Source organism: Pan troglodytes, chromosome 10, assembly GCF_028858775.2.
Source record: "Pan troglodytes isolate AG18354 chromosome 10, NHGRI_mPanTro3-v2.0_pri, whole genome shotgun sequence".
Classification (NCBI taxonomy): domain Eukaryota; kingdom Metazoa; phylum Chordata; class Mammalia; order Primates; family Hominidae; genus Pan; species Pan troglodytes.
The window spans coordinates 129,691,313-129,716,158 of record NC_072408.2 but is presented as its reverse complement, the minus strand read 5'-3'; the positions used below and the strand labels follow the sequence as shown (position 1 = coordinate 129,716,158).

At 57.9% G+C, this 24,846-nt stretch overlaps 2 protein-coding genes across 17 annotated transcripts in view; one reads left to right on the top strand and one right to left on the bottom strand.

The window, feature by feature from the left end:
• Positions 1 to 8,885, top strand: part of VPS37B (VPS37B subunit of ESCRT-I) — a 30,637-nt gene extending 21,752 nt beyond the window's left edge. The window contains exons 1-5 of one of the 4 annotated variants that reach the window (XM_063785179.1): positions 2,166 to 2,305; positions 2,536 to 2,998; positions 3,136 to 3,307; positions 5,644 to 5,726; positions 6,599 to 8,885. In XM_063785179.1, the coding sequence (XP_063641249.1) occupies positions 2,972 to 2,998; positions 3,136 to 3,307; positions 5,644 to 5,726; positions 6,599 to 7,090 (774 nt within the window). In that variant the 5' untranslated portion in view covers positions 2,166 to 2,305; positions 2,536 to 2,971 and the 3' untranslated portion in view covers positions 7,091 to 8,885. Of the gene's footprint in view, positions 1 to 2,165; positions 2,306 to 2,535; positions 2,999 to 3,135; positions 3,308 to 5,643; positions 5,727 to 6,598 lie in introns of those variants that run through there. The other 3 variants (XM_016924471.4, XM_063785180.1, XM_016924470.4) reach the window with 3 other exon arrangements.
• Positions 8,886 to 11,234: 2,349 nt separating this feature from the next.
• HIP1R (huntingtin interacting protein 1 related) overlaps positions 11,235 to 24,846 on the bottom strand; it is a 28,408-nt gene continuing 14,796 nt past the window's right edge. For 3 of the 13 annotated variants that reach the window (XM_054663741.2, XM_016924465.3, XM_063785174.1), the window contains exons 5-32: positions 24,710 to 24,790; positions 23,353 to 23,429; positions 22,967 to 23,028; positions 19,986 to 20,126; positions 19,204 to 19,261; positions 19,038 to 19,113; positions 18,761 to 18,901; positions 18,554 to 18,615; positions 18,263 to 18,335; positions 18,002 to 18,185; positions 17,821 to 17,909; positions 17,617 to 17,733; positions 17,439 to 17,540; positions 16,950 to 17,144; positions 15,918 to 16,065; positions 15,732 to 15,818; positions 15,235 to 15,342; positions 14,986 to 15,122; positions 14,648 to 14,758; positions 14,354 to 14,412; positions 14,105 to 14,135; positions 13,972 to 14,034; positions 13,659 to 13,759; positions 13,395 to 13,500; positions 13,140 to 13,263; positions 12,987 to 13,048; positions 12,665 to 12,871; positions 11,235 to 12,471 (exon numbers count right to left, since the gene is read on the bottom strand). In XM_054663741.2, coding sequence (XP_054519716.1) covers positions 12,424 to 12,471; positions 12,665 to 12,871; positions 12,987 to 13,048; positions 13,140 to 13,263; positions 13,395 to 13,500; positions 13,659 to 13,759; positions 13,972 to 14,034; positions 14,105 to 14,135; positions 14,354 to 14,412; positions 14,648 to 14,758; positions 14,986 to 15,122; positions 15,235 to 15,342; positions 15,732 to 15,818; positions 15,918 to 16,065; positions 16,950 to 17,144; positions 17,439 to 17,540; positions 17,617 to 17,733; positions 17,821 to 17,909; positions 18,002 to 18,185; positions 18,263 to 18,335; positions 18,554 to 18,615; positions 18,761 to 18,901; positions 19,038 to 19,113; positions 19,204 to 19,261; positions 19,986 to 20,126; positions 22,967 to 23,028; positions 23,353 to 23,429; positions 24,710 to 24,790 — 2,850 coding nt within the window. In that variant the 3' untranslated portion in view covers positions 11,235 to 12,423. Of the gene's footprint in view, positions 12,472 to 12,664; positions 12,872 to 12,986; positions 13,049 to 13,139; positions 13,264 to 13,394; positions 13,501 to 13,658; positions 13,760 to 13,971; positions 14,035 to 14,104; positions 14,136 to 14,353; positions 14,413 to 14,647; positions 14,759 to 14,985; positions 15,123 to 15,234; positions 15,526 to 15,731; positions 15,819 to 15,917; positions 16,066 to 16,777; positions 17,145 to 17,438; positions 17,541 to 17,616; positions 17,734 to 17,820; positions 17,910 to 18,001; positions 18,186 to 18,262; positions 18,351 to 18,553; positions 18,616 to 18,760; positions 18,902 to 19,037; positions 19,114 to 19,203; positions 19,262 to 19,985; positions 20,127 to 21,206; positions 21,356 to 22,966; positions 23,029 to 23,352; positions 23,430 to 24,709; positions 24,791 to 24,846 lie in introns of those variants that run through there. The other 10 variants (XM_063785175.1, XM_063785170.1, XM_063785173.1 and 7 more) reach the window with 7 other exon arrangements.

Below are 24,846 nucleotides of genomic sequence, written 5' to 3'. Positions count from 1 at the left end.
GGTGCTGCATTGAGCGCTGTCTTTCAAGTGGTTGCGTGGGAGACCTGCACTTGCTGTGTGCTACCTTGACTGAGGACTTTTGAGGAAATTCTGTTTGACAATTACTTTAAGGTCCAGCGTGACACCCTCCCTCAGACTTAGTCTCTAGTGACTTTCTGATGGGAGCGCCTCTGCTTCATCAAGGATTGGAGGCACTTAGCTCTCAACAAACTTAGGTCGCTTTTTTTCCTCCACAGTTTTGTTACCTCCCTTATTTGCCAGGCTTGGCTTTGAGTGAATCTTGGCTTTTTTGGGGTTGTGGGGGGCTCTCTGATTCATTCAGCAGATCTTCACTGAGTGGCAGATGTGTGCAAAGTGCTTGGGATGCCAAAGACAAGTGTGTCGTCTGTATTTAGTGTTGGGACAGACAGTGATTGAGACAACAGATTTAATCTTCACTGATGATAGTGACGATGCCACGAAAGACATGGGCGCTGACAGAGGGTGGCTGCTGGTGTAGGCAGGATGGTTAGGGACCTCCTTTCTCAGAACTGACCGGGAAGGGATGGTGGGGACCAGGCCATTTGGGGCCTCACAGATCAGGGCTGATGAGTTTGGCTCCATTTATGCTTGACTCAGTTTATTTGAGGGTGGGAGCACTCCTGTTTCTCAGAATTCCCTGTGCCTAACCCCAGGCGTGGCAGATAATACTCGCTCAGTAAATGTTTATTGAACAAATGATTGATTGAGAGTGATGGAACACACAGAACTGTGGGGCTGGGAGCAGGAGCGCGAGGCCTGTCTCTGAATGCAGCCTGGACAATGTGCCCTTCTCCTCATCCGCCAGGTGAGACCAGCAGGAGAAAGCCATCTCAGCAGTGGTTGGTGGTTGTATTTACGGTTAAATTTTATTTTGAGATGCTCATAGTTTCACATGCAGTTGTAAGAATACAGAGAGATCCTGTGTCCCCTTCTCCCAGCTGCCCGCTGGGTAACATCTGGTGAAATTCAACGCACTCTCAGCACCAGGATCGGGGCACTGATACTGCCAGGACACAGAACATCAGGACGGCTCCATCCCCGTGCAAATCCGTCATGTCGGCCTTTTATAGTCCCACACACACCGCTAATCTGTTCTCTATTTTTGTGATTTTGTATTTCAAGGGTGTTGTGTGCATGGGGTCATGGAGTGAGTGGCCCTTTGGGGTTGGCTGTTTTCCTTCAGTGTGATTCCCTAGAGTGTTCTCAGTCCCGCCAGTCAAGTTTCTTCCTTTTGCTGCTGAGTGGTATTTTGCGGCCTGGCTGGACTGCAGCTTGTTTAACCATTCACCTGTTAAAAGACACCTGGGCTGCGTCCAGATTTTAGTTGTTACAAATAAATGTTGCTCTCAACAGTCCTGAGCAGGTTTTTGTTGAATATAAGTTTTCATTTCTCTGATATAAAGGCCCAAGAGTACAACTTCTGGGTCATAGGGTAGTTACGTATTCAGCTTTATTAAAAAGTGCCTGTTTTCCAGAGTGGCCATACAGTGGTTTTTGTTTGTTCTTTTAAATGGCTTAACAATGGAAGGAAAGACGCTTCTGCATGGCCTGGCATAGAAAGCCCATGGAGACCCGCCCTGTGGGTGGGGAAGCGGGTGACGGGAGCCCCACCACTGCTTACCAGAAACCCGAGTGAAACTGCTTTCCAGTCCCAAGATTCTCCTTTTTTGCTAAAGGCATCAGAAGAGATGAAAGCATTTCTACCACCCACATTTCGGGAACACTCCTAGCTTTTACTTTAGAGTTGGGAGAGAGGTTTGGTTTTCATTGTCATTTAAATCCTGTTGGGTTTCAGCAGAGCCTGATCTTTAGGGCCCTGGGTGCAGCTGTTGTCTGGAGATGCAGATCACTGTCTGCTGAAAAGAGCCCTCCTGCTGAGGTTAGGGATCTCCTGATTGAGGCATGGATCCAAGGGCTTCTTTCTTTGTTCTCTGATTCCCTGAGCCTCTTCCTTGTGTGTGTGGTGCGTGTGCACTCGTGTGAGCGCACCAGGAACTATGACAGCAATCAACGGGTATGACTGGGGGTGGGGAGCAGAGGCAGCATGGCCAGGAATCTATACTCGAGCTACTAAGAGGAAGGAAGTCGCAGCAAAAATAGCCTGGGTGGGGTGGTAGAAAATATTAAGGGGAAAATGAGATGACTGGGGTGGGGTTGAAGAAGAGCTGCTTAAAGAGAAACAGGGACACACACTGGGTAAGGAATCGCATGCTGTTGAAACTGACGGTGTGGAAGGAAAGCGAGGTGGCGGCGGCTGGGCTGTGGTAGAGGAAGCCGATCACCAGTGAGTGAAAAGGGAACTAGGGTACCCACGCGTCTGTGTTTTTTATTTAAACTTTGGCTACGTTTTGCTTGGAGCGTTTTGCCTTTTTTTCTCAGACCTTCTACTCCTGTCGTTCTCCCCTAAGTTCTGGGCACGTGGCTTCTTCTCTACCTACCAGCGTAGCCTGTCATTGCTTTAAAGGACAAAATGAAATTCCTGATGGGCAAAATATGTCCCCCCTCTTCCCCCAGCTTTTGGTCGGCTTTGCTCACCCACCAACTTCCAGCTCTTCTGAGCTGGAAGGCTCAGAAGAGCTGGGGTGGGCATGGGAGAGACAGAGGAACCCCGGTGGCTGGAAACACAGTTCCTTCCCAGGGTCTCTTCAGCTTGCTGGTTGGACCTCTTAGCCTGCTTATGAAGCCTGAATTGACATCATGCCAACTGGTCTCCTGCTGATAAGTGATTCCTTAACTTCCTCGGGAGCAGCAGAAACTTGTTTTGAAAAAAATCAGATTCTAAATCTTTACAGCTGTTTACTTCTGCAAGCACAATGGCTGTAGTAAGGAATTCAAGTCACAGCGCAGCCGTGGCAGGGAAGTCTCTGCATGGAGTCACAGGACAAAGCCTGTCCTGGAAACGTGCTGGAAGGAAGTCGGCCTCATTCTTTACGATGGGCAGCAGCTCCAAATGAGAAACCAGGGGGCTTGGCTCTGGGTCAGTAGCATCTGCCTGGCATGCGGTGCCAGCGAGGTGGCAGCAGCTGCACTGGGCTCCTGGGGTGTGCGTGGGGACCTCAGGGGTTTAGGAGCTGATATACTTTTGGTTCTCATCATCTTGTGTGTTCCTTGCAGACACAGAATGTTCAGCTTAACAAAGAAATGACACTTGCCAGCAACCGGAGCCTGGCAGAAGGAAACCTTTTGTACCAGCCCCAGCTGGACACGTTGAAAGCACGCTTGACCCAGAAATACCAGGAACTCCAGGTTCTCTTTGAAGCCTATCAGATAAAGAAGACCAAATTAGGTAACTTTTTAAGGGTGATCATTTGAGAATAAAGAGTTGAGAGAAGGACAGATTTTCAAGCTATTGCCCTACCAGGAAAGAAATATTTTGGAAAAATTTCAGGTTAAGATAGCGACTCTACTGCAATGAACAAATAGCTTATGTATATTATTTATTTATTTTTAGAGACAGGGTCTTGCTCTGTCAGACTGGAGTGCAGTGGCGCAACCATGGCTCATCGTGACCTCCTGGGCTCAGGTGATCCTCCTGCCTCAGCCTCCTGAGTAGCTGGGACCACAGGTGTGCACTACCCCAAGCAGGCTAGTTTTTCATTTTTTTGCAGAGAGGTTGTCTTGCTATGTTGCCCAGGCTGGTCTTGAACTCAAGCCATCCTCCTGCCTTTGCCTCACAAAGTGCTGCTATTACAGACGTGAGCCACTGTATTGGACTAGTTTATGTATGGAATATGGAGGGCCCCCAGACCTGCGGCCTCTCTGCACTTGCGGTTTGAGAGGGCAGGGTGTATAGCAGGACTGCCCCCTCCTCCCAGTGGCCCTGACTGGTGGCGGTGACTGCTGAGGTCAGCCCAGGTCCACACGCACCTCCAGGGTCTGCAGCGTGAAGCAGGTTGCAGAAACGTGGGTACCTCGGGGCAGTTACCGGAAAAGGGGCTGGAGATTAGGAGGAAGCCAGCCAGTTTAGCAGTCACCAGTTTAGAAGAGGAGACTTAACCACTTTTTAAATTCAAGACCCCACCTTCTCTAAACAGCATAGAAAAAGCTTTCTGAATTATGATATTAAACAGATGTCTTATGACATTTGCCCGTTTGTCTTATGCTGTTTGTTAATGGTAAAAAAAAAAAAAAAAAAAAAAAAAAAGCATCACTGGAACACTTTATTTTAATGGCATACTTTAATTTGCAGCCATTAGGAGGAGACATCAGAATTAAAGATTGTTGAGCATCCTGAGTGCTTTTGATAGTTATCAAAGGGACATTTAGATAAAGTCAGAGCTGGGGGTGGTGGCACACGCCTATGGTCCTAGCTACTTGGGAGGCTAAGGAAGGAGGATTGCTTGAGCCTTGGAGATTGAAGCTGCAGTGAGCCATGATTGCAGCCCTGTACTCCAGCCTGGGCGACACAGCGAGACTGTGTCTCCACAAAAGAAATGAAATAAGCTGGGGGTGGTGGTGCTTGCCTATAGTCCCACATACTCTGAAGGCTGAGGCCACGGTGAACTGTGATTGCATTACTGTACTCCACCCTGGGTGACAGAGACCCCATCCCTTTAAAGAGTTTGGGTTAAAGATCACCTTCTGCAGTGAGGTTTACAGTGATGTCTGTCACTACTTGCTATCATCTTGTCATTTTCTCCATTAACTTCAGTAAAAATTTACGATCATACACCCAAACCAGAATGACGAAAAGTAAAAAGACTGGCAGTACCAAGTGCTGGTGAGGTGCCGTGCATCTTGCTGGTAGGAGTGTCCATGGGTCATCTGGGGCTTGCAGGCTGCACTGCCACAGCCGCCTCCTTTTCTCATTTCACCTGGGGAAGGCTGTTGGGTAGCACCTGCTAGAATGAAGAGTGTGTATGCGCTGCACAGCAGCTCTGCTCCTGGGTGTATACCCAACAGAAGTGGATATTAATGTCTCTCAGAAGATAGGTACAAGAATGTTGTATCTTTATTACCTTATAATAAAATTTGGAAACAATAAAAATGTCCGTCTACAGAGTGATGGGCACATAAAGTCTGTTTACACAATGGAACACTACACAGCATTGGAAAGAAACGAACTGATTCACAGACCTGAGCAGGGTCTCAGAGACGCGGTGCTGAGTGGAAGAAGCCAGGAGAGTATGTCCTGTGCTCTCTGATTCCAGGATGTGGAGTCGAGACCAGGCGGACCTCCGCTGTGGTGGTGGAGGCCAGCATAGGGGTTATCTGGCGGGTGCAGTGGGCGTGAGGGCGCCCGGTGGAAACGTTCTGTGTCTGGATCTGGGGGGTGGTGGTTGGCGGTTAAACACGTGGAAATTTGACTTACACACTTGAGATGTGTATACTCGATGTAAGTTACCACTCAAAACATAAAGGAAATACAAAGTGGCATGATGAGAATGTCACTGCCCCATATTTGAAAACAGCTGGTTCTAGAAGCAGCTGGTGACACAGGTTGCTCTGACATGGGATGTTGGCCCCTGGGCACTGGCTTGGTGCACTTGTTCCCCTGTAGGTTTTCAAGCCTTTCACATTCAGCTTCCTGGAAAGGAAGGTGCAGTCCTGCCGTGGTTGGCATCATGAAGGGCTTTACCTGGACACCTCTCACTCTTGTCATACCTCTTGCTTTTTTTCCAGACAGACAGTCTAGCAGCGCTTCCTTGGAGACCCTGTTAGCACTTCTTCAGGCAGAAGGGGCCAAGATTGAGGAAGACACTGAGGTAAAGCCAACCAGCCTTGGTGGAATCCTTGGGGCGCTTTGGGCAGTCAGTGGGCCCGCTGCCTCCAGGGACCGTGAGCGCCACACCGCCACGGCCAGGAGGTGGTGCCTCCCAGGTGTGCGGGCTGTATGCCAGCAGGCAGCCTGGCCTGTGTGCTGGGGAAGTGCCAGGCAGGGGTCCAGGGAGCAGCAGGGTGAGTGAGGGCAGGTCCGAGCGAGGGCCAAGAGAGGGCATGCGTGCCACCCTGTGAACGCCAGCCCCTGGGGCCAGTGGCGAATTACCACGTGCCGTGGTTCAAGGGCCAGCTGGGAGGAGGCTACAGAGCTTCTGGGACACGTCCAGCTGCGCATTAGAGCCTTGAGCCTCGCCAGGCGATAAGGAAATGAGTCAAGGTCGAATGTTGTGCAGTTGTTGCAGGCTGGGGCCGGCAGGGTCTTGCCAAGATAGGGCTGGGCTCAATGAACTCTGAAGGCCTGGGGGCACAGGTGTTTCTGTCTTGCTTACCCACCCAGGGCGAGTCTGTCAGTCAGGGCGCAGCCGGGTGGAAGCAAGGAGGTGTTGGACTCCAGCGGGCTCGAGAGAGGCCTGGGACCCAGGAGTCGGAGCCCTCACCCAGAGGCCAGCTCCTCTGCCTGTCACGCTGGTGGTGGGGTGCGCAGCAGGGCTGTCGTCCTCTCCACCTAGTGGCAGCTCATGCTGAAGCCTGAGCCCATGACCTCTGGGATCTGGAGCAGGAGCGAGGCCCTCTGGGTGGTTACAGGGAGGGGGCAGTGTTGGAAGCAGCTGGGCGTTGCCTCTCCTTGTGCCTAGACCATGAAGGGAGCATCCTCCCCATCTGGCTGTCCCTGTAACCAGGTTTCTGCCTCTTTCAGAACATGGCAGAGAAGTTTCTGGATGGAGAACTTCCTCTGGATTCCTTCATTGATGTCTATCAGAGCAAACGGAAACTGGCCCACATGCGACGGGTGAAAATCGAGAAGCTCCAGGAGATGGTGCTAAAGGGGCAGAGACTCCCACAGGCCCTGGCCCCGCTGCCCCCCAGGCTGCCCGAACTGGCACCTACCGCCCCCCTTCCCTACCCTGCCCCAGAGGCCAGTGGGCCCCCTGCCGTTGCACCTCGGCGCATCCCGCCCCCACCACCCCCGGTGCCTGCAGGACGCTTAGCCACCCCGTTTACTGCGGCCATGAGTTCGGGACAGGCCGTGCTGTACCCAGGATTACAGTGCCCGCCCCTGCCCCCCCGCGTGGGCCTCCCCACTCAGCAAGGATTTTCTTCGCAGTTCGTGTCCCCATATCCGCCACCTCTCCCTCAGAGACCCCCGCCCCGGCTCCCTCCACACCAGCCGGGTTTCATCCTCCAGTGAGCGCCGGCGCAGTCCTTCCCGCGAGACTTCTTCCGCCTGGCGTGTTGTGCTCTGCTCACGGGAAGGAGGCTGGAGGTCTGCTCTGTGCCAAGGGCTCTGGGGCCCTGGGCCAGCGTGTCTGTCTGATTTTAGAACTGTAGGTCAGTGGTGAGTAGTAGGAGCCCAGGCTTTGGGCAACAAGGCAGTTGTGTGTGCCGGGTTACAGCCTGACACCTGTGCGTTGCATCGGTTTGCATTATCCGTGTGATTTCTAAGTATCTTAGCGTTGATGAACTCATGTTTGGGAAGAAATAGGCCTCTCCCCCAGTCCCATTTAGAATCGTGGTCCTTCTATTGCAGTTTTATTTAATGAGCATGGTTCATGATACTTATTTTATTTTCGAAAGACAGTCCTATGTGTCTCACCCACCGGCCACTGCAGCCCTGGTGAGGGCGGGTGGGCGCCGGCCGGCCTGGAAGGGCGCCGTGGCTGGGCCACCACCTGTGGCTGCGTTGTTGCTCACTGAATCTGTTGGGGAGAGGTCACCATAGTCACCGCCTGACCTGGCTGCTGCTCTTGCTTCAGAGCCACAAGCAAAGTTTGCACTGGGCCCACTGCCGAGTCCAGAGGCTGGAGAACGGCCACTGGTGTGGGAGGGGAGCGCATGAGTGGGACTTTGCACAGCAAATTGTGTCCCCAGCTCCTCCTCTCCCTCCTGCCTGGAGCCGGCCCTGAAGGTTTCTATGAAGAAATAATCCCCCAATATTTTTACTACGTGTGTTGATTTTCCTGTTTTATATTGAAAAAACTTTTTTGACACTCCCAAGACCATTCAGGGAAATTTTATAAAAAATGCAGATACTGTCTTGAGCAGATTGAAATGCCGATGAAGTGGATGCAATTTCCTTTTGTGCAAGCAGTGCACGGTGCCCGCCCTCGGGTGTCCGTGCTGTGCCTTAGCTTCCCCAGGTGCCGGGACTCACACCTGCTAGGGGCTGAGCAAGGCCCCGGCTCTGCTTTCTCTGAAGGGCTTGTCCAAGTTCATTGCCCTGTTACAGGTGGTCAAGACGTCCGGCCGCCTTGACCCAGGCTACCCTTAGCCAATATCCTCTGCCCCTGGCTGGCTGGTGGCTGGGCCTCAGGGTGGGCAACGTTAGGGGTTTGGCGAAAGCCCGCCCCATGGGATTGAGGGACGGGGCTGCACTCCAACCGTCTGCACCTGCTCTTCCCCCCACCCCTGTGGGACCTCATCTTCACGTGCCATGTGTGCTGAAGGCCCAGGGCCCAGCAGGGGGCAGTGGCACCTGTTGACAGGAAAGGCCGAGGTGCTTACCAGTGGACCTTCTGGCCCGCCCCTCCCCTGTCACTTGTCGGGCATCCAGGGCCCCGACCTGTGCCTAGCCGCCAGGGTGACAGAAGGCAGAACTGAAGCGGGGTCTGTCCCACTGGGCCATGGGCCAGGCCACTGCCTTTTGTCCTCAGTGACCGTACATTCCTGCTCTCGGACTTGAACTCTACTGTAACTGTTTTCTTAAAGGAAATGAAGCTGTACAGGACGATTCACTGCCATGCCAGTCAGGCGGGCTTGCCATGTTCTGTGAATCTCGAGTGAGCGGTGCCACCCGCCCCCATACCTCCGCCACCGGCCGCTGTCGGGGATGCCACAGCCTGCCACGGTCGCAGCCAAACGTGAGCTTGGCATTGAAGTTGCAAAGCGGCCCCTGGCCAGGCTCGCCATCGCTGTTCAGGGCCGTGTCCGGTGCTGTGGCTGTAAAGCTGTAGGACCCTTTTTAATAAATAGAGAATTATTAATAACAGGCCTGTCACTTATTTACTTGGGGATGTGGATGTTCATGATGTCTGGTTCTGAAACATCAGTGATCAAAGTTCCAGCAGGGAAGCTGGCTGGGACGTCTGTTTTTGAAGCTGAAGACAAAATCTCTGCCTGTCCAGGGCCCCTGGCACAGGTGGGGCCTCACCCTCTTGGTCACCAGTCTCATAAACAGCAGTCACGGACAGGGCATGTTCTGTGTCTTAAGAGCGTGTCTTCAGGATCACAGCCACTGTGTCCAAGTAGGGGACTGAGGGTGACCTCAGGGCTCAGACTGTGCCTGCTCTCTGTCCGTGAGGTTGCTGCCGTGTGCTGTGTGAATGGTGGTACTTGTTAGGATTTTCTGTGTTGGTTTTTAGTGGGAAAACCAGTGGCTCTGATGTTTTGCTTTGGGGACTTGCCAGCAGGTGTTTCAAGAAGGCAGTTGCCTCTGCCCATTTCAAAGCCCAGTGGGTGCTGTTTCCTTCTCTAGGCCGAGAGGAGGGGACCCTGCAAACCCTGCCTCCTTGCAGAGCTACGGAACTGCCCTGTGCCCGCCGCCCCGGCTGAGCCGTGCGCCTGCAGGTATGTATGTCCGCCGCCCCAGCTGAGCCGTGCGCCTGCAGCTAGGTATGCCCGCCGCCCCGGCTGAGCCGTGTGCCTGTGTCCTCACCACCCCAGCTGTGTATCTGGGTCACAATGCCCCTGCAAGGGACTTGAGGAACTGAGATGAGAGCAAGCTCACCTGTTGCTGTCTCCTGTAATAGCTGCCATTCCTGGCACATCATTGTTCTATGAGAATGTGCAGGAGAAATTTCTGTGGTTTTTCTGTGAGGAAGAGGGAAGCATTTCCTCAGAAGCCAGTTAGCCTTAAAGAAAAAGTGTGTGATAGTTTCTTTCTTCCCAGTGGCTGCCAGGAAGCTTATAGCCAAATCTGTTGTCCACTCCAGTGAGGATGCTGGACTTCACAGAGTCTTGTGGCTCATGAACCTTACCTTGTGGGAGCCTCTCCTCCTGCTGTGTGTCCCGTTCACAAGGAGGACCAGGGAGAGGCAGTGACAGGTCCAAGAGGGTGGGGGAGCAGGACCAGACCCCAAGCTCCTGCTTTCTAGCCCCACACTTGAGGCAGCCTGTTCAATTAAAGGTTTCGGCCAGGCACAGTGGCCTGGAATCCCAGCACTTTGGGAGGCTGGGGGGGGCGGGGCGCGGATCACTTGAGATCAGGAGTTCGAGACCAGCCTGGCCAACGTGGCAAAGCCCCCATCTCTACTAAAAATACAAAAATTAGCCAGGCATGGTGGTGCATGCCTGTAATCCCAGCTGCTCAGGAGGCTGAGGCAGAATTTCTTGAACCCGGGAGGAGGTTGTAGTGAGCCAAGGCATGCCACTGTATTGCCGCCTAGGTGACAGCAAGACTCCATCTCAAAAAAAAGTTTGGTCATTGAGGACTCAAGAATGATCAGTTAAGCGTTGTCAGTGCCTGTGGATTTTCATTTGTATCTGGTGGAGAATCAGTTCCGTTAGTGTTTCTGAAGCCATCTTGCCTTGTAAACAAGAGCCAGGCACAGGGTCTGTCTTAGCCCTTGTGGTCAGTTTGCAAGGCCCTTTCACCCTAACCACCCGGCACAAGCACCCTGGCTACGCAGCCTCAGCTGAGGCCCCACTTCATCCTCCAGGAGACCTGAGCACAGGTAGGCGGCTTGTCTGAGGCCATACAGGAGCCAGCCAAGGGGCCTTTTCTCTCCCCTGACCCACCCTGTCCTGTTTCTCCATAAATGCCAGTGATCTTGGCAGGGGGTAGGACAGGGTGAGCTCCTCCACCTCAGCCTTCCCTCTGGCATGGTGCTCCTGGGTAAAGTGGGTGCTTGTGAGGCTGCCACACACCCAGGGACTGAACACCTTTCCAGGTTTCCGGTAAGTGCAAAGGCTGTGTGTGGCCATGGCTCAAGTCCAAGCCAGCCGGGAGTCAGGGTCCCCACCTTAGCTTAGCAACTGTCAGTCAGGCATGGTCTCAGACACACTGAGGGGGTCAGCAACTGCTAGGAGCCCCAGGGAAGCTGTGGGCATTGAGGCTGGGAGTGCAAGTGGCCTCTGTGGAGGCAGCTGGCTCTTGGCCTCCTGTGTAAAAGGAGGGCCCTGAGGCCCATAAATCCCCCCAGAGAGAGATGGAAGGCGGACACACACAGCCAGTGACAGCCCTGCTGAGCTTTTCTGCAGTCCCAAGTACTCTAGCATTAAATGCAGACAGACACGAATAGGTCCCCACCCCAGCGCCTGCCCAGGGCCTAGACAAGGGAACACGTGTCCCTGGAGGAATGAAGAGCCAGGCACAGCCCCTCCCTCTGGGGCATCAGTGACAACAAACAGTCAAAGTGCATTTTATTGCCAACAGAACACTTCAGGAGGAAATGCTAACACAAAGCCAAGGCGCTGGTGCTGGCTCATTTTTGCTCCTCCTGACCTTGGCCAGTATTTGGTAGCCTTTCCAGAGCACAGGGTGAAAGGCTAAAGGGCTAGGGCTGGGGTGGGGGGGAGCAAGAGGGCATGGCAGCTGATGGCAGCTGCTGGCTCTGTCCTCCCAGCCTGGTCCCACCCTTCCTGCTGCTCTCCTTGGGCTCAAGGGACACACATTCGTTCAAATCTGATGGGCAAAGCCAGGGCCTAGCTCACTCTAGCCGCAGGGTCCCCTCCCTGAGGGCCCTGGTCCAGCAGCTGGGTTTCTGGGCTTTTTCTGGCTGAGCTGGAGGGCCTAGGGCCAAGCCCACTCTCCGGAGGGCTGGAAACCACCCCTTCAGGTGGGCAGTGGGGCGCGGCCAGAACGGGGGAATGGAAAACAGGAAATGGGGGTGGCTGCAGATTCCAGCTGGAAATGGAAACTCCAGGAGTGAAGGCAGCGCCTGGGCCGCTATGTCTCACCTCACTCCCCAGAAAGCGGCCCCTTCCAGCATCTGACCCCTCCTGGGGGGCTCCCATCACGGAGGCCCGAGGGCCAGGCCTGAGGAGTAATGGGCGACATTCCTCTAGCCCACACCGAGCCTGGTCTGCGGAGACCACGCAGCTGGAGGGCCTGGTAGACTCGGTGCCCCAGAAGGCCACAGACAGGATGCCTGACCCTCGTCCCATCAGCCGGCACGGGCTGTGTGCCTTCCATCCATCCACAACCTTCAGGAGTCCAGAAGGCAGGGAGCCCCACGCTGGCCCGGTTTCCCAGTGTGCTGACTACAAACGTAGGAAGAAGAGCTCTAGCTCAGAATATTAAAAACACTCTATTTTCTGAAGAGTTGAGGCTCAGGCCTACCGGGTCCTGGCTGCACCCCAAAGTTCCTTCTGCAGATAAATAAGAGACTCAACATCCAGAAGCACCACCCACATGGCCCAGGACCCTGCAGGCTCAGTAAGGGCCAGGGGCCTTGAGGACACTGATCCAGACGGTGGGGCGGGAGGCTTGGGCACCAGGTGGAGGGGCACGGCCCCTCGGTCCTGTCAGGGCAGTTGCAGAGGCCCAGGCCTGTCACCAGCCACCCTGCTGGACCCCTGGGGGGCCTAGTAGTTCACGAGTTGAGCTGGGTAGATGCCATCCTTTTTGTCAAGCTGCAGGGGTTAAAGTGGGGGGGGGTCAGTGGTCACAGCCAGGCTCCTGGGGCCCCACCTCTCCCTTGAGCAAGCTCCTCCCTGCATGTTGTCAGTGGTCCCTGACTTCCCCAGGGACGTGCACCATCTGCCCCTCTAGGGCTGGGGACAGCACCCCCGTCCAGGAACTCCCCCATCCCAGTGCAGACGGCACCTGGTGGTCCTGTCTGGGGGCCACACTGGGCTTCTGGGCCAGGGGTGGTTTCTTGGTGGTTACACTTCGGGGGGCAGTGCTGGGCCGGATGGCCGCCTCCTCTCCAGGGCTGCCTGATGCCCCAGCCAGCACATAGTGTTGCTTCCGCAACTCCCCCAGCCGCATGCGTTCAGCCTCCAGCGTCTTCTCCAGCTCCAGGACACGCACCTGTAGCCACACGGCCTGCTCAGCCCAGCCCAGCCTCCCCAGGGAGCTCTCTCCTGGGTCCAGGCTTCGCCCGAGGGATGAGCTCAGAGGTCACGGGGCAGCCATGGGCGCCTACCTGGGTCTCCATCTCCTGCTTCTTCAGCTTGATGAGGGACAGGCCGGAGAAATCCATGGTGTCTGTGGCCAGAGGGCAAGGGGGTGAACATCTGGACACCCACCCCCATTCAGCCTCGGGAGCCAGCAGCCCCCGTTGGCATCTGGCACTCACCTCTGTCCTCAATCTGCTCCTGGCCTGACTTGGTGGAGGCCACCACATTGGCAGCCCTCTCATTGACTGTGCGAGAACATTCCTGCAGGCGGCTCAGGTGGGGGCTGTGCTTGTTGGCCTTCACCTGAGGGGCGAGAGGTCAGGGTGGGCTCAGGTCTCCCAGCTCAGGGCAGCAGCAGGCCTGGGCTTGGCAGCCACAGCCCAGGCCAAGCTGGGCCCAGAGCCCGGTGTGCTGCTGTCGGCGTGCAAGCTCACCTTGGAGGCCGCCACCAGCTGGGCCGTGCTGGCTGCGATCTCGTGGGAGCAGACGATGAGCTCCTCATACTTGCCCGTGTGAAGCACCACCTTGTCAGCTGCCTCCCTGCGGGGCAAGGGCCAGTCAGGGCCAGGGTCTCTGACCCCACGGACGGCTGGCACCACTCCACACCCCCTCTACTCCCTGCACCCTGCTGACTCCCAAACTGCTCCAACTGGCAGGAAGCAGCCCCCTGCCCCCCCCCCCCACCCAGGGCAACCTACACCAGCTGTGTGGCTCCCCAGCCCACAGCCTTGGAGGCCGAGATGAGGCCTTCGGTCCAGCGCGAGTTCTTGGCGTAAAATTCCTGCTGCGTGGCTGCCCCCTAGTGGCGACGGGAGAACAGGGCAGGACATGCCAGTCAAGGACACCAAAGGTGGAAAGGGGTCCTCAAGGGCCCTCTCCCCCTCACTCTGGCCATAGGGCACATCCCTGAGGCCTCCCTGTGGTAGGGGGTGGAGGGTCTCATGCCCAGGGTGGCCTAGGCTGGGGGTCAGGCTCCTTGTGGACTGTGCCCTGCTGCCGCCGGCCCCTCACCCTGCCGCTCTCCACGATCTCCTTCTGCAGGCTAGTGGATGTCGTCACCAGAAGCCGGATAGCCTGCCGAGACCAAGACAGCAATGACTGGTGGCCCTCCAGGTGCAGACCCCCCCAGGTCACAGCCCCTCACCTTCATCAGGTCTGTGCAGGAGTTGAGGATCCTGGGGGAGAGAAGGAGAGACTTAGCTGCCGCTCTGCATTGCAGCCCACACGACGCCATGGCGGGCCTGGCCACAGCAGGGCTCAGCAGGTGGGGAGGGAGTGTCTGCTCTGAGCCAGGCCTTCCTTTCCCGTGAGCAGAACAGTTGGGGTCAGAACCTTAGGGGCCACGGGCAGCCCACCTCGGGCTGGGCCTGGGGGGACAGAAGGGGGGGCTCACCTCTCGTTCACCTCCAGCTTCACCCCCGAGCTGGCGTGGCGTGCCTGGTTCATCATGTCCTGCACCCAAGAACAGAGCCGTGAGCTGGCTGGGAGGAGGGGACCGTGGTCCTGGGAAAGCCAGGGCTGCCTCCTGCCCTCTCAGCTCTGACCTCACAGGCCCCTGGAAAACGCCATCTGTCCTCTCTCTGGAGGCTGAGAGCAGGAGTGGGTGCAGCCTGTACCCAGCCCAGTTGGGGCCTCCGGCCCCCAAAGCTCCACAGGAATGAGGGGAGTCCCCAGATCCCGTGCTCACCTCGATCCTCCGCACGGCATCTTCAATGGCTGCGGATGTGGCCGCCATCTCCTTGTCGACCATGGCCCCCAGCTCCTCCTGCCGCACATCCAGGCTCTTGGGTTTCAGTTCCTGGTGAGGATGGGAGTCAGACAGGGGTAGCCTCCATCCCCCCAATCCCACGGGCAGCCTGGGAAAGAGGTTGGGGGCCACAGGGATCGAGGAGGGTGCATGGTCCCCACCCTGTGTCCTGAGGCTGCAGGCTCCACGCACAAACACCTGTTCAGCCAACCCAGAGGTGGGTGCAGAGGTCAGAGGCAGGCCCAAGCCTCCCAAACCCACACTCAGCTGTGCCTCACCTGGCCCAGCTGAAGGATGCCCTGCAGGGGTGTCCGCACCAGGCTGGCCTGCATGTGCCGCAGAGCCTGCTGGTCCTGCAGCTGCCCCATGAGCTCCAGAGCCCGGGCCCCGCACTCCCTGCAGGTGTCTATGAGGCCTGGGGTGAGAAAGGACCGTGAGTGGAGCCCCCCACCACAGGCCCCATAAGGACCCCCAGGGGAGACAAGCTAGTGAGGTGGACAGAACCTGCCATCCCAGGACCCACTTACGGTCGGCAGGGTCGGTGGGAGCCAGGTGCGAGGTGGCACCGCCATTGATGATGGTATCCGCAGCCAGGTGGGAGAAGCGGGTCAGAGCTGCCACCAGGGCGGAGGCGTCTGTGCGGGTGGGTGGGGCCAAGGTTGGGGGAGGATGACACTGAGACACTAGCACTGGCACCGTCGGTGGCCAGCTCTCCCAGGAGGAGGAGGAAGAGGAAAGGAGGGCTCGGCAAGACGACGTCCAGGAGGCAGTGGGAACCACACCAGTGTGTGGCCCCGGGCCCTTCAGTGCTCTGCCACCTGCAGACATATGGTGGCCCAGGCCCCAGAGGCAAAAGCCTATTTGTCCACAGGGCAGGGGTGGGTTCCTGGGAAGGAGCAGGCAGGGGGCTTGGCTTCCCAGAGAGGTCCCTGCTGTCTGTAAACCTCTCAAAAGGCAAGAGGTGGCCATGGGCGCTGGAACTGGGACACAGCCCCCACCTCCGCCCTGCCCTGGCTACACTCACCTGCCAAGGAGGTCAGGTACTGGGCGTGGCCCTCCTCCAGGGTGCTCACGGCATCCAAGGCCTCCTGGGCCCTGCTCACCAGGTAGTCTGCAAGCACAAGGAGAACTGAGGCTCCTGCCACCCGCTGCTCAGGGCTGGGGATGGGAAGGAGGCAGGGGAGCGGCTGAGTGTGGCCCCACTGTCTACCTGGGGAGCTGGTACAGCGCAGGTGCAGGGGGTCGTCCAGCTTGCTCACGGCATCCTGCAGGATGCCCGCGGCCTCGGCAGCAGCGCCCCGCAGCACTGCGAACTGCTCGTCCAGCAGCCTCTGCCGCAGCCCCTGCTCCTGAGACTCCTGGCAATGGGGGTGAAGAGGGCAGGTTAGAGATCCTCCCCAAGGCCAAGGATGTGCCCCAGCCTTGGACTGACCCATGGGCCACCAGTTGGAGCCCAGCTGAGACCCTCACTGGTCAGGGGGGTGGAGATTTCTAGAAAGAGGCTTCCCACAGTGCACAGCTCAATAATAAAAAGATAACCCAATTAAAACGTGAGCTCAAGGTCCTAAAAGACATTTCTCCAAAGATACACAAATGGCCAGGTAGCTCATGAAAAGATATGTAGCACCCTTTGCTATCAGGGAAACACAAATCAAGACAGTGAGAAACCACTCCACACCCACTAGGATGGCTAAAATGAAAAGAAGACAATAATAAGCATTGGCAAGGATGTGGAGAAACTGGAACATTCATGCGTTGCTGGTGGGAGTGTAAAATGGTGCAGCCACTTTGGAAAACAGTCTGGTAGTTTCTCAACAGGGTAACAGAGGTGAGACCCAGCAGTTCTACTGTGTTCCACACACATCAGCTATCTATCCAAGATAAGTGATGGCAGATGTTTACACAGAAACTTGTGCTCAAAGGCCCACAGCAGCACTATTTACAACAGCCAGAAAGTTGCAACAAACCCAACGTCCACCAAGTGATGAACAGATAAACACAATGTGGTCTGTCCACACGGCAGAGTACGACTCAGCCATAAAAGGAATGAGGTGCTGACACAGGCTATGATGTGGTGACCCTTGACAACGTGATGCTGAGTGAAGAAGCCGGACACAAAAGGATGCATCGTGTATGATCCCCTTTACATGAAATCTCTAGAACAGGCAGATCACGGAGACAGATCGATGGTTGCCAGATGGCAGTGAACTCAGTAGTGCTGCTGCATCTGGGGAGGCCATACCCTCTCTGCCAGCTGGCCCTGCAACTCGCCCTGCTCCTGGGAGCTGCGCTGCTGCTCCCGGCTCAGCGCCGCCTCTGTCTCGCGCACCAGGCTCTGCGCCGCCAGCAGGTCTGCCTCCCGCTGCCGCACAGCTCCACTCAGAGCATCCTTCTCCGCACTCAGCGTGTCCAGCCGTGAGCTCAGCTCCGACTTGCTCTGTGGACAGACATGGACACCAGGCATGTGAACAGAGCTCCCAGGCCCCACCCACCCTGCCCCCACGCTTATAAACTGGGCCCTGGGGGTTAGTGATCACTTCCATTAGACTCAGGGCTCCCTGAGGACCAGCGGTAGGTCCTGTCTCCCATGTAGCCCCTGGGTCTGGGTCAGGGCTGCATCCCAGGATCACCGAGTGGCACCCAGGTGGGGCCTGTTCACGGCAAAGAGGACCTGACTTCCACCCAGGACTGGCCCCAGAACCCCACCCCCAGTCATCAAAGCCAGATGCACCTGCTCTGTGTGGCTCAGGGCCTCCTGTGCGCGGGCCAGCTCTCCAGCCTTGGCCTCCAGCTCCCTCTTGAGCTTCTCCAGCTGGTCGCTCTGCTCCTCTAGCTGGGACAGGACAGCGTGTCACTGGGGCAGTGGGCTGGGGATGCCGGGGCAGGGCCCTGTGCCACAAGGGACATACCTTCAACTCCGACTCCCGCTTCACCTGCTCCACCTGGAAGGCCAGCTGCTCCTTCACCCGCGCCACCTCCTCCTGGCTTTGCTGCGTCACCGTCAGCTGCTTGGCTGTGTCCGCGTTCTGCATGGGCAGGGGAAGGGCTCATGCTCTGCTGCCATCCCCGAGAGGCCCTGCCACCGGCTGGGATGGAGGATGGGCTGCACCTACCTTTCTGAGCAGCTCCGCATGCACATGGACGAGCTCACTGTGCTTTTCCTTCAGCTTGTTGTAGCGCGCCTCTGTGGCACTGGCCTTCCCTGGGGGCGAGAGAAGAGGCAGTGATGCCCCGTGTGGGGTGGCAGGGGCTGGGGACACACCCTTGGACCCCTGTGGCCAAGGCCCCACGTACTCTCAGCCTCCTCACGCAGGCCCTGGCTCCGCTCGCCCTCCAGCTGGGCAGCCCTCAGCTGGGCCAGCTCGTGGCGGAGCTGCTCATTATCCACCAGGGCCTTCTGCTTCTGCTTCCGCTGCTCCTCCAGCTCACCCTCCAGTGCATTCACCTGGCTCTTCAGCTGCGCGATGTACCGCTGGGCCTGCGGGAGGAGGTGTGACGTGGGGCCCTGCCTGGGCCGTGAGGGGCCCTGGCCCCCACCCATCCCCACCCCGGCACCTCCAGCTTGATCTTCTCCAGTTCAGAGCGGAGCATTTCCACCTCTCTCTTCAAGCTCTCAATCTGGAGGTCCCTGGGGACAGAGGTCCTGGGGGTCAAGTTAAGTCAACCAGAACAGTCAACAGACCCAGCACAGGAACCTGTCTCCTCCTCAGTGGCCACTCAGGATTTGGGCACCTCACGGGTTCATGTTCCCCACCCATGGCCTTTCCAGACAGAACTGTCCAGAGCACAGCTCAGCTGAGGCCGTTTCCAACCACCCCCAGCCCAGTCGGCTCCTCCAGCCCTCACCTGTCGTCCTTCACAGAGCCATTGGGGGGTCCAAACGTCTGATCGAAGAGGTCAGCCACCACCTGCCACAGCAAAGCATGGTGACCCCACTCACCTGTGCCCTCCAGGCCGGGCAGTGGGCAAAGGGAGGGCTGGCCACCCGACACTCCCGTTGGCCTCATGCTGCAGCTGGAGGACTGGGGGACACGGGCTGGGCAGGGGGCTCACCACTGGCTCCCCCACGGGGGGCCCTGTGCTGATCTCAATGAGATTCTCCGGCTCCTCATCCTCCGGGGCCTCCTCGGGGATCACCACCACCGGCTTGATGTGCTCAGCCAGGGCTGAGGCCCGCAGGAAGTTAGGGGGTCCCTGCAGGGGCGGCAGGTGGGACCTGCTCAGCTGTCCCCTAAGCAAGCCCTCCTTCCGCCATCTCCATAGCCTGTGTGGGGCCCAACCAGGTGCCTGGGGTCCTCAAAGGGCCTCGGGGCCCTCTTGGGGGTGGTACCTCGGGCAGCCGGGGGATCTGGATGAGCCGCTTGAAGTACAGCATGTCGGAGGCTCTGCGGAAGAAGTTCCTGAGGCTGCAGAGATGGTGGGAAGTTCGGGTTCAGGAAGGGGCCACGGAGCCTCTCCCCCACCGGCCTCAATCCTGTCCCTGTCCCAGGCAGTACCTGTGAAACTGCTCGTGGAACCGGTCCCTGTGGCCTTGCAGGGTGTCCGCAGGGAGACCTGGAGGGTGGCACAAGTGTAACAGGACTTCTCTGCACACTGCTCAGGGGCTCACCTGCCCTGCCTTGTTCCTCCGTATGCTACAAACTCACAGATCAGAGATCACCCGAGACTGGGCCAGGCCCGCTCTCCCATCGGGATGGGGAGACCTGTGGGAGACGCTGTGGGAGGGCTCAGTTCAGACTGAGCTAGAGAAGGAAACAGCGAATGGAAAGGAAGGCGCTGCGGCCATATCTCACCTAACCCACACCTGGCTTCGGGAGGCACTAGCAAGCCGCTTTCACCAAACACATTGGTCCCACGCTGACACTAACACAGTGGTTCTCTAAGTGTGGTCAAGGGACAAGACCCTTTCAAGGGGTTGGTTAGATCAAAACTCTCCTAACACCCCAGACACCTTTTGCCTTTTTGCGCTCGCACCCCCAGGGTGCCTGGCGGGAGATTCCTGGGAGCAGGTGGGGCCTCCGTCTTGGCTGAGCCAGGCATTCAGTCGTAAAAATGAAAACCAAGCCACTCACTAAGTTTTTTGCTTGGTAAAGTAGTGGGTTTTTTTTTTTTTTTTTTTTTCATAAAATATATGTTATTTCTATTAATGGGTAGTGGGTGTATTACTGCCATTTTTAAATGAATAAACCTCTAAGTTTTCGATTTTCCTTTTTGACAGTGAATGTCTAAGCCATATAAACACAGCCTTCCGGGCCAGGGGCTGCCCTGGGCCACTCACAAGAGTGTAGCTTGAACAGGAGCTTGACCGTGTAGTGGTAGAGGTGGCTGCAGTCCTGGATGACCTGGATGAGGGGGGCCAGGCGGCACTGGCCTGAGGACATCTGGGATACGGCGATGGCCGTGTTGAGCTGTCGGAAAACTGTGCAAAAGGGGCAGGAGGAAGAACGTGAGCCCTTGGGAGCTGGGCAACCTGTCCAAGGTGGTCCAACTGTGAAGCAGGGCCCTAAGCCAGCTCCCACACACCAGTGTGCCCCCTGCCTCCAAGACGGGAGCCTCGTGTGCTGGTGGCTGCCCCAGGTCAAGACCAGATGCTCCCATGAAGGAGGTCAACGGCAACAACAAGGTCAGGGCAAAGGAGCTCCCAGCCCAGCTCAGCAAGGGCTTCCAGAGACCTCCACCTGGGAGCCCAGGACGAGGTGCCCGACTGACAAGGGTGAAGGACAGCTCCATGCCCACGGGCCTCAAACCCACGCTGAATGTTAGAGCAGGAAGGAGGCTCACGATGGAGCACCCCAAATGCCTAACTTTACAGATGTGGGAACAGGCAGGGCCTCTGCCAAGTAACACGGCACTAGGGTCACAGCTTGGCTCTGCACACCCCAAGTGACCCTGAAACCTTGCTTACCCCCAGGGCCCGTCTCCCCTGCCCCTGACACCCCCAGGGCCCGTCTCCCCTGCCCCTGACACCCCCAGGGCCCGTCTCCCCTGCCCCTGACACCCCCAGGGCCCGTCTCCCCTGCCCCTGACACCCCCAGGGCCCGTCTCCCCTGCCCCTGACACCCCCAGGGCCCGTCTCCCCTGCCCCTGACACCCCCAGGGCCCGTCTCCCCTGCCCCTGACACCCCCAGGGCCCGTCTCCCCTGCCCCTGACACCCCCAGGGCCCGTCTCCCCTGCCCCTGACACCCCCAGGGCCCGTCTCCCCTGCCCCTGACACCCCCAGGGCCCGTCTCCCCTGCCCCTGACACCCCCAGGGCCCGTCTCCCCTGCCCCTGACACCCCCAGGGCCCGTCTCCCCTGCCCCTGACACCCCCAGGGCCCGTCTCCCCTGCCCCTGACAATCGGGCCTTGTATCAGAACTACCAAGTGGGAGGGACAAAGGACAAACATGAGGCTGCCTCCTTCTTGGCTGGCAGCTTCTCTGGGGCAGAGAGAAGAATGACAAAGAGCAGGCAGCTGGCCAGCACGGGAGAGCGGCCAGACAGCCCCCGCTGCACAGACCTGTGCCCTGGCCCCTCAGGTCCTGCTCCCGCCTTGCCTGTGATGGGACCACTTGCAAATCTCTGCAGTGACAGGAGAGAGCCTGGGGGGGAGGGGCAAGAAGGAAGACACAAAGTGCCGCCCCTTGCCTTTTTAAAAAAGTAATTCCTAATTACATGTCATGCTAAGTATGTTTTCCTTGCAAAAAATTACAGCACACATAAAGTACTGCTTGGATCTTCAACACGTATGTCCATGCTGTTCGGCAATCTGCTTGATTTCACACAGTAGAATGTTTTCTAGATCTTCCCGGCCATCCCAGATTCGACACATCTCTCTTCCCGCCACCCTCCGTTCTCTGCTCTGCACAGACAGCGAGACGCAGCCTCTGCTGAGGCATGTTTAGGACGTTTGTGTTTCTTTGCTGTTACAGGTCCTGAGGCAGGGAAGCCCCTGTACCTGTCACCTCTGCAGATGTGGGAATTTCTCCAGCAGATGCTGGTACACCCCATTTGTGCTTCATCAACACACCAGCGTCACCAGGTGGGAAGCGTGCCTGTGAGTGTTCTCCACTTCCCTCATGGGGCCACTGCCTGCCCACACTGGCCTTCTCCCATGCCAGGGGTACCTGGCTCCTACCTGGTGGGTTCTGTGCTGAGAGGCTCAGGCTCAGCACATCTCTGCCAGGACACAGAGCCTGGTAGCCCTGTCCTGCTGCACAGTTGGGGCCACACCTTTGGACACCTGCCCTCTGCTCTCCATGTCAGATCCTGAGCAGGCTCTTCCCAGGCACAAGGGTCCAACTCTGAGCCCACCTCCCACCCACTGGAACTGAATGCCCATCAGGCTCGCCCAGCTGCACTGGCCAGACCTGGGGACTCAGGGAGGCTGCCCAAACTGCCTCTAACTCACAATTTTCCCTTAAGGAGGCATTTGCTTCTTGCCCTCTTATGGAGAGCACTGAGTCACCCATGAGTTGTTTTGAAGCTGCCACCTAGAACAATCAGTTCTCCAGCCTGGAAGCTGAGCCCTCTGAGATTTCCTGTCCAACAGCGGCCGGGTTCCCTCGCTAGGAAGTCTGACGTGACTCAGAGGCTTTCTAGAGCAGAAAATGGCAGGACGACCCAAACCTCTCTTCCAGCTGGGCTCTGCAGATGGCCCAAGGCTGGGGCAGGAACCTGGCAAGGTGGCTCCTGTGCACACCTCCTCACCCTCCCCGTCTTGGGGCTGATGGAGTGACACTCACTGGATGGAAGAGATGGCTGAACCTGTATCCTGGATGTACCCGCTGGGGCCTGCCATGCTTTGGAGGGGCCAGGAGGCCCCATTACCTATCCCTGGAGGTGCAGGGACCCCAGGAGGGGCAGGGGCATTTCTTTTTCTTTTTTTTTTTTTAAGACGGAGACTCACTCTGTTGCCCAGGCTGGAGTGTAGCGGCATGATCTCCGCCGCCCAGGTTCAAGTGATTCTCCTGCCTCAGCCTCCCAAGTAGCTGGGAATACAGGCGTGCGCCACCACGCCTGGCTAATTTTTATATTTTTTTAGTAGAGACAGGGTTTCACCATGTTGGCCAGGCTGGTCTTGAACCCCTGACCTCAAGCAATCTGCCTGCCTCAGCCTCCCAAAATGCTGGGATTACAGATGTGAGCCACTGCGGCTGGCCAGGGTCATTTCATAGTGATCAGTTGGTCTGATCACTCATGTCTTCTTTTTTCTTCTCGTCCCATCTCTGGGGACTTAGCAATACACTCAGACCCCCGCATCCCCTCTTTACGGCTCACCTGATTCAGAAAGCTTCAGCTCACAATCCATGTAATCAAACATCTCCACAGTGAGCTGGAAGCTACGCAAGAGAAGTGGGGGAAGAAATGAAAAAGGGTGGGTGGACCCACCCACTCATCCTGAGACGCCCCCTCCAGTGGGGACAGGGGCACTGCCGACACCATGGCTCTGGTGAGACAGCGTGCCTCTGCCAGGACGACAGTCCTTCAAGTACACCCCACCCTTTTAACTTCACCCTCTGTCCCTGGGAGCGTGAGCATCAACCAACAAAGCCACGGATTCATTCAACCCCACTGCCCCATGTGGACGCCTGGGCGTGAGACGCGGTAGGAAGGAATGGGGAAGCCGAGGGGAAGTGGCCATGTAGCCATGCAGAGTGACTCACATGTTGTTGACATCGGTCCCAGCTGCCTTCTCCAGTACCTCGTCTGTCACCTCCAGGCCCGCGGGAAACTGGGGATGCTGTGGAGAGAACCCCCACCCAGCGGCCCCTGAACCAGGGCCCCCCACCCAGCGGCCACCGAACCAGGGCCCCCCCACCCAGCGGCCACCGAACCAGGGCCCCCCCCACCCAGCGGCCACGGAACCAGGCCCCTCCACCCAGCGGCCACCGAACCAGGGCCCCCCCACCCAGCGGCCACCGAACCAGGGCCCCCCCCACCCAGCGGCCACCGAACCAGGCCCCTCCACCCAGCGGCCACCGAACCAGGCCCCCCCACCCAACGGCCCCTGAACCAGGGCCCCCCCACACCCAGCGGCCACCGAACCAGGCCCCTCCACCCAGCGGCCACCGAACCAGGCCCCCCCACCCAGCGGCCACCAAACCAGGGCCGCCCCCACCCAGCGGCCACTGAACAAGGGCCCCCCCACCCAGCGGCCACTGAACCAGGGCCCCCCACCCAGCGGCCACTGAAACAGGGCCCCCCCACCACCCAGCGGCCACTGAACCAGGGCCCCACCACCACCCAGCGGCCACTGAACCAGGGCCCCCCCCACCCAGCGGCCACTGGACCAGGCCCCCCCCCACCCAGCGGCCACTGGACCAGGCCCCCCCCCAACCCAGCGGCCACTGAACCAGGCCCCCCCCCAACCCAGCGACCACTGAACCAGGGCCCCCCACCCAGCAGCCACTGAACCAGGGGCCCTGGCACCCAGCGGCCACTGAACCAGGCCCCCCCCTCAGCGGCCACTGAACCAGGGCCCCCCCCACCCAGCGGCCACTGAACCAGGGCCCCCGCACCCAGCGGCCACTGAACCAGGCCCCCCCACCCACCCAGCGGCCACTGAACCAGGGGGCTCCACACTGGGCCCTGGGCCCTGCTCTTGGCAGACCCAGGCTGTGGTCCACATAGGTGGCAGAGGGCAGTGGAGGGGGTTGGGAGGAGGGGAGCACCCGGCCAGCACAGCAGAGACTGAGGAAGCCCAGCACTCATGTCCACAGAAACGCCTGGGGAAGCCCATGCCCACGTCCACAGAAACGCCTGGGGAAGCCCATGCCCACGTCCACGGAAACGCCTGGGGAAGCCCATGCCCACGTCCACGGAAATGCCTGCAGTGTTCTAGGAGCTTCATGATGCCCTGGCTTCCCTGTCTCCCCTTTAGTCATAGTTGGGACAAGAAGGTGAATGGAAAGACTCATGAAGAGGACAGATCCCACCCTCGATGTCCCAACATGTGCCATAACGTCACAGTGGGAAAAGCCCACGGATCCCTCAGCCCCATGACTCCCCCGAGGAAACCACCTTGAGGTGGAAGGAGATCTTGGTCAGCAGCAGCTTGGTGTAGACATTCACCAGCTGTCCGTAGCGGTCATGCAAATGTCCCTGTGTGAAGACAGACAGGGTGAGGGGCCACGGCTCGTGAACACGTCCAAGAGTCC